This window comes from Gigantopelta aegis, chromosome 4, assembly GCF_016097555.1.
Source record: "Gigantopelta aegis isolate Gae_Host chromosome 4, Gae_host_genome, whole genome shotgun sequence".
In the NCBI taxonomy this organism is placed as follows: Eukaryota; Metazoa; Mollusca; class Gastropoda; order Neomphalida; family Peltospiridae; genus Gigantopelta; species Gigantopelta aegis.
In genome coordinates, this window is record NC_054702.1 from 74,086,040 (window position 1) to 74,101,001 (window position 14,962).

Consider the following 14,962-nt stretch of genomic DNA (forward strand, 5'->3'; position numbering starts at 1 on the left):
AATATAATATGAAATAAAACAACAAACCTCTTGCCAACACGTCATTGAACCTCACTCAGTACTAAACACTCAAAAACAAATTGTACATGTATATATGGTAATAAATACTTAAGATACTGTCAGTGGTGGATGACCTAGAGATATTTATTCAAACAACTTATGGTATACACTCCATCTTTTAATAAATTCATTATATTTGATTTTATTAGAATACATTTTTGTTCTAATATATAATAAGAATGTATATGAATTTTTAATATTTTAATATCTAGTGATTTCTTCAGAAATTTTGAACTATATATAAATTGCTTTGTCAAAAGAGCAATAATGTCAAATATGATATTGTTCTTTAACTGGCCAAGAAGAAAACTGGTACGAGAGAAGATAACTATAATGTCTGCAGCTTCTTTTATCCATTGCTCGACTTTTAAAATTAAATTTTGGACGTGTACACAATCAAAAAATAAATGCGTATACGTTTCAATATACGCATTACAGAAGCTACAATTTGGGCTGCTTATCACTCTAATATTATAGAGAAACTTGTTTGTAGGGAGAATTCTTAGGATTATTCTATTTTGGAACCATCTTAATTTGGTATCCTTAGATATACTGAACACATTGCTGTTGATACTTTTCCACCAATTGTATTCTTGTTCAAAATTTAATTCTCTTTCCCATTTAGATATATTTTTTTTGTGGAGAAAAAGACGTCTTTATATAGGTGTTATATATATATATATGTTTTGACCCCTGTTTGTTTTGTATTATGATATTTATATACTTAGGCCAAAATAGAAAGTCAGCTGCAAGTGGTTTGGTGGATAAAAATGGCCATGTATGTAATATTGCAGCCTTTAGCCCTTCAAATGTAGTAAATAAATGGATGAAAGCCATAAAATTCACAAAATCCATTATATTTAAATAAGTTGCCATCTGGGTCATACATATCATGTACGTTTGTTATACCTATTATATTCCAATTCTGGTAATAAACACTTTTGTTACCAATTTTAATTAGGGAGTTGAACCACAGTGGTTGGTTCCACTTTCTTTTTTAATAATGCTAGTATAATGAATACCTGTTTCCAGAACATATTTGTAATTTTTTTCCCACACAGTTTATGGTAATCATCTCCTATATTAGTAAATAAAATATTTTTGTTTGGGCGTTGACATCTAAGGATATGATACCATAATGAATCATGTCCATTTACTGCTCTTCTAATCCATGTTAATTTTAAGGAATTCATAAAATATTCTAAGTTTACCATTTTTAAACTACCATTTTCTATATCCTGCATTAGCAAATTCCGAGAAATTCTATCTATGGAACTCTTCCAAATATATGAATAAAAGATCTTGTTGATTGTTTTTATTATGTCATTATCTGGATTGGGAATACTGAGAATAAGGTGAACAAGTTTAGATAGAGCCAAGGATTTGACAACGGTAATTCTACCCAGCATAGTAAGATGACGTTTAGACCAAGTATTCAGTAACTTTGAAATCTCTTCAATTTTGTCAGTATAATTTAATTGTACAATTTAATTTAACTGGACACTAAATTTAATTCCCAAGAAGGTAAAATTCTTTTTTAAACAAATTTCACATGATCTCAGCGCACAATATAAAAAGATATGGTGCTATTGGGTCCCCCTGTCTACATCCCCTCCCTACTGGAATTTTTTTAGTAAAAACACCATTTTGAATTACAGTTAACATACAGTCCTTATTTAATATATTGACCCTTTTTATAATGTCCTCGCCATAGTTAAAACAAATTAAGGTTTTGTTAATAAATCCCCAAGATACTGAATCAAAAGCTTTCTCAAAATCTACTAACAAAGGAGTGCCGGAATATTATTTTCACTGTGTAATGCATCACGTCATATAATAATCTGGTATTTTCGGCTATACACCTGCCTGCTAGGAAACCCTTTTGATTTTCATGAATTAATTTATCTATAGATTGTTTTATTCTATTATACAGCCAGAAATGATTTTATAAGTGGTATTTAGTAAAGATACTGGGTCTCCAGTTTTTTTAGAACATCACGGGGTTTATTTCCTTTTGGCAACAGAGTAATAATGCCTTGTTTTTCAATTATTGACAGCTCGCCAATTTCAAACGAATAGTTAATGCTTCGAAGTAAATATTTTACAACGTCCTGCCAAAAGAATTTTAAAAATTCTACTGTGAACCCATCTGGCCCCGGCGTTTTATTATTTTTCATATGTTTTAATACATACAATGCCTCACTTGCTGTTATTTGACCTACATATTCACTAAAATGTTCAACTTTGGGAATATTTGTATTTCTAAAAACCTCATCTAAATCAATATCTATTAGATATTCTTCCTGTGACATATATAGTTTCGAGTAGTACGATCCGGCTTCTTCCAATATTTGATTTTGTTCAATAATAATGTTACTATTCTCACAAATAAGTTGGGTTATAGTTTTATTTACACAGTTTCTTTTTGCTAGATTTAAAAAATAATTCGATGGCTTTTCTCCGTCTTCTATCCACCTAGCTCGGCTTCTCAAAATTAAACCCTTCATATATTTTTTTCTACCTAATTCCTCCTGTTTTTTCTTTTCTTCCATCCATTCAACAAATATCTTTGATTCAGGATTTTTATCCACCAACTCAGTTAAAAAATTAATTCGATTTTCCAGTTGTTTTCTTTTTAATTCTTTTCCAATTTTAAGACCTGCACTAATACTGATTGACATGCCCCTTATTTTTGTAAGGAAGATTTCCAAAAATAGATGGTCACTTATCATAAAGATATAAGATGTGGGTCTGCAAACAAGAGGTAATTTCTATCATAGGGAAGTAAAGCATACTCCTCTATTACTGTATAAATAACCGATTTCACACGTTCGACATACTGAGTATTATTTAATAGGGAGTTGTTAAATTTCCAAAAACCTTTGCCTTTAGTAAATTCGGAGTTTTATAAAGATCTCTATGGCATTATGGTCTCTTTTATACCCCCCATTGGCTACGCGCTACATAAATTGTCGTAAGACCATTAAAATGGTGCATGATACAAAAGGTAATATAAAAATGTTATATCATTCTGACACAATTCAACATCTACTGTACGCACAGAAAACCAGTCGATTTGCCTACAGTACAGGTATCTTCTTCTAACACAGCCTTTAAATTTTTCTTCCATGCTAAAATGCACTTCTTTACTTCTTCGTAATTAACTTTTCACCAACATTTCCTTTCAATTACCTCAATGGATTATGCACCAACAGTATTCAATAGTGGACTGTTTCCGTACACAATCGACAGCGGTCAAGCCGACAAGTTCACAGTAAAGAACATTAAAATGAAATGAAACGACATTTTGGGGGTAAAATAACTCAATGAAGTAGAGAGGTGCATTTCAGGCTGCTGGGCGGTATTCGGTATTTACCGTTCGGTATCGGTATCGTGTCACCGGCCTCGGTGGCGTCGTGGTTAGGCCATCGGTCTACAGGCTGGTAGGTACTGGGTTCGGATCCCAGTCGAGGCATGGGATTTTTAATCCAGATACTGACTGCAAACCCTGAGTGAGTGCTCCGCAAGGCTCAATGGGTAGGTATAAACCACTTGCACCGACCAGTGATCCATAACTGGTTCAACAAAGGCCATAGTTTGTGCTGGAGAGGGGGTTAAGGAGCCAGCGTACACTCTTTTTGAAAATGAGAAATGTCGATCAACATTTCTCATTTGGGGGATGTACACTTTTAGTGGGGGAGGGGGTTGGTCAAAAATGTACCGAACTTAAAATTTCAATACCTTCCAGCTCCAATTTCAGCTACGAAAAAATAGACACGAGCATGTTATTTTAAAACAAATTAAAGTAGGCCTAGGCTATGTTTAACGACTAAATATATAATGCATATACGTAACGTACAGTTTGGGAATAAAATATAAACACGCACCAATAATAATAATAATAACCAACAACGATCAATTCTAATTTCAAAACATTTTCTCTTTTATTACAGAATAATTCAGCAACTGAAAAAATAAGTTTAATAAATTAATGATATCAAGTCACTGCAGCTACAATTATATTATAAATATCAAACGTATACATACAATAACAAAAGAAAGATATAACTGCATACAAATAATTAGAACCAGTTGGACGGAACGGAAGTAATACTCACTCAAACCCATAAAATAAATAAAATAAAAAATAATAATTAAAAAAAATAATAATAATAATAATAAAAAAATAATAATAATAACAGCCACTTGTACATATTAAAATATAGGAAATATAGGAATTTGCATACCAAAATATAGGAGTTTTATAGGAATTTTGAGGTCAAATATAGGAGTTTTATAGGAAAATTTGGACCGATTATCATGATTATAGGCATTTTACACGGATTTCTAAAGGCATTTACATTACTAATGGTATGTTCTTACCTTGCGTATGTACGCAAGCTACCATCTACTACCTCAACAAATATATACCAAGGCTTTCAAACAGGCTGGCTACCTTTCATTGCGAATATAACCCAGTAACATATTTTATTCATCGGCATGTTGGCAAAGCAATTTGAGTGAAATTTAGGGAAAATAGGAAATGAATCTCAATATAGGAGTTTTATAGGATCTTATAAAAAATATAGGAAATATATTAGGTCTGGGAGGCCTGTAATAATAATACAAATACACAAATAAGGAACAAAAATGGGGTGAAATATAATAAAGCCTGCAAAGAAACACAAATATATAAAGAAAACCTAAAACGTATAACTTACACATATAAACCTATGGATGTATAAGAACGTCGACAACGTGCACAACAGAAAACATGATGAAAAATATTTTTGTAACCACAAATAAGTCATAATTTTTTTATTCCCCACCCCAACACAAAAACCACATCAAGCCAACTCCATATATATATATATATATACACATGTATATATATATGTATATATATATATATATACATGTATATATACATGTATATATGTATATATATATATATATATATATATATATATAAACTCTCTATGTGTCAAATTTGGTGGTGCCAGCCGGTTAGTTTGAGATATCGTTACATTTGAGATAACTAAACATCTAAATTCTCATGGAGAGACAAAAAGTAAAATCACCGTGTAATGCAGAAAATCTTTTATTGCGTGAAATAACACGTTTTGTCCCAAGTTCAACTGCCTTGATTGCCTTGTGTTTCTTCTCAAAAGAATGTACTGTTAACTTTCTCTTGCGTGTCAAGAGTTAAAACACTGGATCGCAGCGTTCGTTCTCCGACATATTACAAGATGAATGCATAACAAGTGCATACTCTTATATTTTTATTTTAAAATTTGGACTTAAAATAACAAGTTAAAACCACTCATAGTAAGAACACCTAATCCAATACCATTTATATACCAATCTAATTAAAATTAGCTCCACTATTACATGTGGATCTAAAGACAGCCAGTTGAAACTCATGTCCACCAATCAAAACCTTACTTGCAGAATCCTGCCAGTGATTTAAAACTAACAACACTGCGTAGTCCCCATTGACCAGGTAACATTTCGTCTGTAAATAATAATTTAAATATTGACCAATCACACTTCGCCTTTTATAACGTTATTTGGGAGCATACAAATTCTAAAAATATCGGGCGAGTCTATTTTAGTGGCCGCAGTACAGCGAACCATACCAATACGTACCGGGTGGGTTATCAGTCTTCAATTTTACATTAATAATTATTTATTTATTTATTTATAAAATTAAAAAAAAACTAAATCAGTCTTCAGTTTTACATTACAAATTATTTATTTTATAAAATAAAACATGTTTTAAGGCATTCGTAATTCACACGAAACATGTCGTATACCCTCAGGATAATTCGGAATGTTTTCAAATTATTTTTAAATTACTGGCAGGATTCTGCAAGTAAGGTTTTGATTGGTGGACATGAGTTCCAACTGGCTGTCTTTAGATCCACATGTAATAGTGGAGCTAATTTTAATTAGATTGATTTATATACAGAACAGAACATAACAGAACTTTATTTCTCCCAGGCTGTTACACAACGGCATATGGGGAATATGAAATAACAATATTTGACAGTAACACGATGGGTTTTACAGGAGATAATATATATGTATACAGTACAATGCATATATGTAATAAATTCACAATGTAATATGCGATGGTATTAACACAGCTATGTATGGTGTGGAACAATCATCACACTGCACCTGCACAAAAATATACGCAAACACTCATACAAATACATGTATACACATACACATACATACACATACATACATATGCATATACATACGCATACAAACACACACACACATGTACATACACACATACACACACACACACACACACACACACACACACACACACACACATCCATATATACTGAACAAAATAAGAAACTTCCGCTAACTTTGCTTGAACATAACTTGATGAAAACAAACCGGGGGAGTAATTGTTATATATGCGTTTAAAGAGTGTTCCATGATGCATCGTTTGGTGCAAAAATCATGGCCATAGGTTAACAGAAACTGAGAAAATTTTTGACCAAGTGTGGAATGGGTAAAACAAAACAAAACCCACTTAATAACGGGTATGACCACCTCTTGAATTGACCACTGCAGTGCATCGCAGGCGCATAGAATTGACTAAGTGTTGATTTCTGCCTGTTGAATATTGTTCCATTCCTGAATGAGCGCTTGACGAAGTTCGTTGACGTTAGCGGGTGGGTTGGGACGACGCCTCAATCGTCTGTCCAGACTATCCCAGACATGCTCGATGGGGTTGAGATCAGGAATTTTAACAGGCCAGTCATCAATGAAATCAATGTTATTTGTCCTAAGAAAATTTACAGTGTCTCTAGCTGCCTGAGAGGTGGCATTATCATGCTGAAAAATCGAGATGTTGGCGTTGTTATGGAACAGAGGAATGACGTGATGAGCGAGAATGTCATCGCGGTAACGTTGAGCATTTAAATTGCCATCAATGACGACTAGTGGTGAACGATAACCATGGGCAATGGCTGCCCAGACCATGACAGAACCCCCACCCCCGAAACGATCTCGTTCAAGAACACAACAGTCAGCATAGCGTTCATTTCTCCTACGGTAGACGCGCACCCTGCAATCACCACGTTGTAAAAAAAATCTGGATTCATCCGTAAAAAGAACGGTATTCCAGCGTCGCCGTATCCAACGAGTGTGTACACGTGCCCGATTAAGACGATTTAGACGATGACGTTGCGTTAAAACGCATCCGACGTAAGGACGTCGTGCATGTAAACCGTTCTCCCGCAAACGATTACGAAACAGTTTGTCCACTGATTCGGTTATTATGAAGCCCAGGTGTGTTAGCAGCAGTAGCAGTGGCAGTTTGGAATCGATTGCGCAAATGCGTGTTCATGATATAGCGGTCTTGACCACGCGTTGTAACACGCGGACGTCCACGACGTGGCAAACCGTTGGTACTCCTGTCGTTCGAAATCTTACGCGAAGATTTTGTATCGCCCAACAAGAACTCCCAACATGCCTTGCAACGTCTTCTGTCGACATGCCAGCATCAAGCATGCCAATCGCCCGTTCGCGTAAATTATTGGGTTTTCTTGGCATACTAAAAATGCTACAATGTAAAAAACGTTAATTTTTTTTACAAATTTTTAAGCGTTTTCGTTCACTTGACAACAATCTCAGTAAGACAAGTAAAACAAATTGACCGAATACTACACGGGACAAGTCGAACCATGCATGCACGTGCAAATTGAATTTTACGTTGTCGACGATTAACAGTGCAAAAATAATCGATAAAATTCATGAATCCTGATAATACAGCTCAAGGCTAATACTACCTATATAATTTCATTACACAATGAATTCTTTAACACAACAAATACTATATGTACGAATCGGAAGTTTCTTTTTTTGTTCAGTATACATGCATATAACATATAAATATTCATACATCAATACATACATATACATGTGTGTATATATATATATATATATATATATATATACAGGCGCGGATTTAGGGCCCCCCCCCCCCTATTTTGGGGGTCAAGTTATTAAAAAAAAATTAACTATAGCATACACCATGGCTGTTGATACACATTGGCCCAGTTGTTCAAAGCAATGTATATTACTGAAACAACTGTTTCGATATTTCTTCCCATTTACCGGCAGCCGCAGTCAACAGAAAACCACCCTAATATGGGAAGGAGAGATGACCACTTTAACTTTAAAAAAAAGAACAGACCAGAGTTTATGAAATTTTGAAGATAACAAAAACAGTATGACAATACCAAAAACATACATTAATATAGCTATTTTGTTACTCAGATGCGAGGAAATCGAGTTTCAGGCCACTTAAATTAAAAAATTTCGCGGGGGAGCATGCCCCCGGACCCCACTAGAAATCTCTCGCGCTTCGCGCCCTCGGTCCCCCCCCCCCTTATTTAAAAATCCTGGATCCGCGCCTGATATACATGTACATATACACACACACATATATACACACACATATTCGTTAACAAATAGATAATGGCAATAATGGATAGTGTATATATTTTTATTTTTAGGCAGCTGTAATTTTAGGGTTTATAAAATTTGTTAATTTCTTTGATTAATTTGCATAGTTTCTTAAGGACACTTATTTTATTATTAGTCATCAAACGCTTATATTTCAGCATACTGGGTTTAATATAATAGTATGGCTTTAACAATGAGTGACGTAAATTTACGAAAAATGTGCAGGTGAATAATAGTGAAATTCATCTCCTATGTCAGTTGTATTACATAAGGTGCTTGTTCGGTGTTCCACTGGGGGGGGGGTTCAGCGCCCTGTTTCAATAGGCATACAATGGTTGGAGGTTCTAAATTTTAGTAAAGTAGTCTAGGACTTTTGTGGTAATAGCATAAGATATTTCTCTAAACTAAGATTTTCTTTAAATATTGCGTACGTTTTACCTCTTGATGATGTAGATATATCACTATTTCATTGTTGTAGATATTGATAATTTTGTCTTAGCTTTACGTGGTCAAGAAGCAGCTTTATAGAAGAATAGTTCTGTGTTAGCCAAATATCGGTCATACCCAAGTTATTGAATATATCTTCCACATATTCCATCCATTTATAGTTATATCCATTTAGAATCGAGTCGTGTGACATTAATTCCTGCAGCAGAAATGATGATTTCGTTCGTTTACCCCGATACAATTCGGGCCCAGAAACTTATAATTCTTTGTTGAATAACCAGGTTACGGGGTTTTCTTCCTAATTCTCCATATAGCATGAAAAGTGGGGTACCTTTTTTCATGGGTAGGATATGCCTCAAGAATGCAATATGAACATTCTCGACAATATCAGTATTTTCATAATCCCATATTTCGCATCCATATAAAAGAATCGGAAGTACAATTGAGTCAAATAGTTTTAGTTTACATTCCACTGAAAAGTTGGTATCTTTTGATTTTGATAGAACAAAATACCCAATCCCACGTTTATTGTTACCCGCTTTTGATAACTGCCGCGGTTTCATAGGCCATCACTTTCAAGCAACCGGATTAAATAAATACTAATTAGGCATACTTGCCAATAACAACAAGTTAATCCACTGGCCTCTAATGGTCGAACACAAACATAATAAATTAAAAGGAGACCCTTGGTTTACTGCATTTATCAAAATAATTTTATTAAATAATTATTATTTTAATTTATGGAAAATATGTTTTCAACTTCGACAAAAATATATAAAATATATAGTAAATATGTCATATAGGACAACACAAGTCATTTGACATAACGTGTCTATATTTATGTCAAAGTTTGAGATAAACATACAAACTCTTACTTTGAGATAGCGTGACGTTTGAGAAAACGGAGTTTGACATATAGAGAGTTTACTGTATATATATATATATATATATATATATATATATATATATACTCTTCAAAAGAAGAAACGCAAAACCACATTGTCGTAACATTTGGAGAATTGATTTAATTATTGAATGGTGAGTCCGATAATTACCAAATGTTGCAGGATTGTTCACAATTCACTCTAGTCCATTGTGAGTAAGTGATAGGACACACCACCAAGATCAAGGTCATCTGGAGTCAATACCGGGTGTGGCCTCCGCGTGTGTTGACAACTGCCTGGCACCGCCTGCCCATTGAAGCAACCAGAGTACGGATGACGTCCCGGAGGATGGTGGCCCACTCGGCCTGCAAGGCTGCTGCCAGCTCGGGCAGGGTCTGGGGCTGTGGTTGTCGCTGTCGGAGGATCGGTCCAACTCGTCCCATAGATGCTCAATTGGGTTCAAATCCGGTGATACCGATGGCCAAGGAAGGACATTAATGTTGTTGTTCTGTAGGAAAGCCGTTGTGAGACGTGCTGTGTGAGGCCTGGCGTTGTCATGTTGGAACACTGCGTTGGCGTTGGCCATAACTGGATGTGTGGCCGGAGGATCTGGTCAATGTAGCCCTGTGCATTCAGGTTGCCCTGCACGTGGACCAGGTCAGTTCTGCCAGTGTGTGAGATGGCTGCCCACACCATGACACTACCCCCGCCGAATCTGTCCACTTCCTGCACGCAGTTTGCCGCATAACGTTCACCACGACGCCTATACACGCGACATCTTCCATCATGACGTCGGAGCAGAAATCATGACTCGTCACTGAACCACACCTGTCTCCATCGCAGTTGAGGCCATTGTCGATGAATCTGGCACCACTGCAGTCGGAGTCGACGGTGTTGTGGTGTTAAGATGACACCTCGAACTGGACGTCTGGCACGAATTCCTACCTCACGTAAGCGGTTCCGTACGGTCTGGTCGGATATCCTGCGCAAACCTGGTATTGCTGCGGCTGTGGAGGTGGCAGTAGTCAATCGTTCCCGAAGGTGGCGTACCCGGATGTAGCGGTCCTGCCCGGGGGTAGTGACCCGTGGTCGACCGGATCTAGGGAGGTCACGTGTTGATCCATGTTGCTGGTAACGGTCCCACAGTCTGGAGATGGTGCTTGGGGACACATGGAATGCCCTGGCAACGGCCGTTCTGGATTCGTCTAGTCGGCCGATGGCATTGTTTCTCTGCGGTTCACTGAGACGTGGCATGTCCTGGATTGTCAACTGTCGGCCAGATACAGAGGCCAGGCAAGCGAACACCCTGCACTTTTATACTGTCGGTGTTCATGTTGCACGTGCAGACAACGCACGTGCAGTGGTGACATGGTTTGCACGTGGCTGCGTTTTTACGAATATTCACATTTTGGAACTTTATTGTACAGTAGCTGCGTTTTATCGAATGTAACCGTGGGAATGTGTTTGGGACATGCAATGACCTTATATTCACAAAGCATGAACCGGTAGGAAACATAAAATCGGAGTTATAACCCATTTGTACCCTTTTGCGTTTCTTTTTTTGAAGAGTATATATATATACACACACACATACATACATACACACACACACACACACACACACACGGTGCTATATCCAATTTAAAACTAAGATTTTTTTTTTTGAGTTGTAAAAGGTTACGTTCTAACATACCTACATGATACATACATCTAGAATCTAGGTAGATAACCTTACGAAAAAGCTTTATAAACGGCTCTTACGATAACATGCCTATTTCACGATTGAGTTTGATCAAAGTTTGAGTTTGATGTGGTGATCCCACAAATTCATGAAACATCATTCTGTCATCTGTATGCTCTCAAATGGCTCTTCTGTACACTAGCGTGCTAGTTTTATGCACGTTCTCTTTTAACGTTGTGACTGAACACATGTAAAACATGGAGATACGACGTGACGAGTTGATCTTTTATCTTATCATCGGCTATTGGACGTCAAACATATGGTCATTCTGACAGGGTCGCCACATACGACAGGCAGCAAGGGATATTTTAGTTGCGCTTCCCACAGGCAGGATAGCTCAAACCATGGCCTTTGTTGAACCAGTTATGTGTCACTGATCGGTGCAAGTGGTTTACACCTACCCATTGAGCCTTGCGGAGCACTCACTCAGGGTCTGGATTAAAAATCCCATGCCTCGACTGGGATCCGAACCCAGTACCTACCAACCTGTAGACCGATGACCTAACCACGACGCCACCGAGGCCGGTATCTTACAAAGAAGACAATAGTTGAATAGTTGAATTCATATAGGTTGATATTCTTCATGAAAATACAGTTCACAAATTATGTTTGACATTATCATTGATACGTACAAAGGCAAGATAGTCTCAAAACATATACACATTTGTACCTGGATGCAACTGCTATTGCACTGACCATGGTCAATGCCAAATGCTGTGCATGGTCGGCATTTCTTCCTCTGATTAGTGGTGTCCTGTGTGCAATTACAAACTGTTAAGCAACCTATAGTCTAAAAAATGTACACATTTATATATTTGTACAAAAATGTATGAATGACCATGGAATAGCAGAGGGTAGTGTAAACAGCTAGAAAAGTCCTGTTCACATGAAAATACAGAGGAATAGAAAATAATTCACCAACACAGGATGCACTCGTATAAAGTCATGTTCTTAGTGTGAGGCACCAAGCAGGCTTGGCATGGTTCGAAAGAAGGACTATTGAATGGAAGGTGAAATGGACGACATTAACAAGCTGCACAGTTTGGTGGGTGTGATCAATAACGGGAAACTGGCCTGATACCCACATTAACACACGATTTCCTAAATAAAACGTAATATAGGAATCATTAAAGGAATGATTAATCGTATTTGTAAATGTTATAATAAACTAATTTTGAATTACATTTATTGTTTTTAACATTAGTACAGATTAATCGATCCTACAGATAATCAGCATAATAACGTTGAAGTCGGTAATATTATACGAGTAATGTGCTCGCACTCAGTGGAAACTGTGACTTCCACAAGAATCCATGATAAAAATAAAGATTAAAAAATCTGCTTCAAGTATTCACTAAACCAACAGCCAATTCTTCGCCTTCAAAGATTTATTGGTAGAAAAATTGGTGGAAGATATATACCCAAAAACTGAAATGAGCTGTTGGTCAACATCTATAAAATTAATATTTTTTTACTAGTAACTGCATTATTTTATTCTATTGCTTTTTGTAGTTTAAGGTATAATCTTCCCATTTCAAAACAAAAACTAATTAATGATACATTTGGTTGGCATGCCACCATGAACAACTTTGATAAAGGCCTCGTTAAGAATTTATATCAATGTTTAGTTATCACCCTGAAATGACTTCTAAATTTGCCATGGCGGCCATTTTGAAAACCAGGTAGAAGACGCCGAGATTTATACATACCAGCCCATGGCATTCTAAATGTCTACCTATGGTTTCAAAACAAAGAAAGAAACAGGTATTTTTAGTCTCACAAATTACAAAAAGGGTTATAATTATAAAGAGGACAATTTTACATATTTTTACTTAAATGTTTGTGTTACTTTCATCATAATCTGTCCAACTGCATGATTTTGTGTGCATTTTGACAATGTGCACACCCATACAAACCACATCCAAGCGGGAGTTGGCAGGTATCACATATACGAGTATATATTTATGAAAACTGTGCTCATCAAATCTTACAAAACCCCTCATTTGAATAAAGGTTTAGCTATTCAATTTTAACCCGGTGTTTGAATACCAAGCCTTATTACAGATAAACCATTTACACTGCTGGTGACAAACCAATTGTCATTTTTAAAAGTTTCTCCTCGTCTATCACCAAGTTTAAGAATTTACTTCCTATTCCAAATAATTAGCCTTTAGACATGGATCTGTTCAAAATCAACACACAAACTCTTTGAGCTAACTGTATACTGCTACCTCATGTCATATTGAGAATGCATCTAATCTTAAAATGAATATCTATAATGTGTAGTATGTGTTATGCCAAGTTGTATGCTTGTATCAAAAAGTGCATGATTCATTTACATATCCTCTGGACTACTTCAGATCCTCCATCAGTACCTTCTAAAGATGCAAAAAGCACAAAGAACAATTATGGGTACCAAAGTACAAGGTTTACTACCCTGGTAAAGAAACTGTTTCAAATTCGTCATATGCATGCTCGTTTGGTTTTGAAGGCAAGGAACTGTGTCAAGGTAAAATTACGTACCCTATGTTATTTGAAATTAATGAATACATTTGATTAAATTCCGACATGATGGTCACATTTGGGCTTACATACATACATCTATTTTATTGGGAGTCATTTGACTATTTGACAATGTTAAAACTTTGTTCAGGTTTCAGTCTCATATTGTATGCTCAGCCATGTGCAAAAAAACTAGAGTGCCAAACTATCTGCAGGACAGGCATGACAAGTTATGAAGGTATAATTATTAATGACATGCTCTCTCCCTCATCCCCCCCTCCCCACCTCCGTGTGTGTGTGTGTGCGCGCGCGTATTCAAACCTGTGTAAAGCGGCCAACCGATCTTCAATGACCATTTTGAAGTTGACCCCTTATTGTGTTTTACTATGTACTTTAACTACATGACAACAACCTAATCAACACAATTGTAAATTCCAACTTCAAAGCAGGTGTTTAACCGCCATATCCGCAGTTTTAAGTATCACTTAGTTTATGTTGGCCACTTTGTGGTAGTTTATGTTGTTTTATTTTCTGTCCATAGAACTGTTCCTAATTGCAATTCTTGAATCTGTTGACTATTGAAAACGACAATGTTACAAGTCATACATCGGTTGTATGTAATAGCTTGTGGGAGCTAAAACATGTTGCTCAACGTTGCTTTTGCTGGTGGAACTGGACTTCAATTCAACTCGCAAAAGAACGGCTTTGGCCCACATCTTCACCAATAGTCCTTTAATCGAAACATCTACAAAAAGCGAAATACTGGAATATAATACCTCATATACACATACAAAAATCCACAATCCCCCCCCCCCCCCCCCCCCCCCCCCCC

General features: G+C 36.3%; 1 protein-coding gene across 1 annotated transcript in view; it reads right to left on the reverse strand.

Annotated features, from left to right (window-relative positions):
- Positions 1 to 12,165: 12,165 nt before the first annotated feature.
- The window catches only part of LOC121371079 (gamma-aminobutyric acid type B receptor subunit 1-like), a 107,656-nt gene continuing 104,859 nt past the window's right edge, over positions 12,166 to 14,962 (reverse strand). Inside the window, exon 16 of the mRNA XM_041496711.1 lies at positions 12,166 to 14,875. Within this exon, the coding sequence (XP_041352645.1) occupies positions 14,849 to 14,875 (27 nt within the window). The 3' untranslated portion in view covers positions 12,166 to 14,848. The remainder of the gene's footprint in view (positions 14,876 to 14,962) is intronic.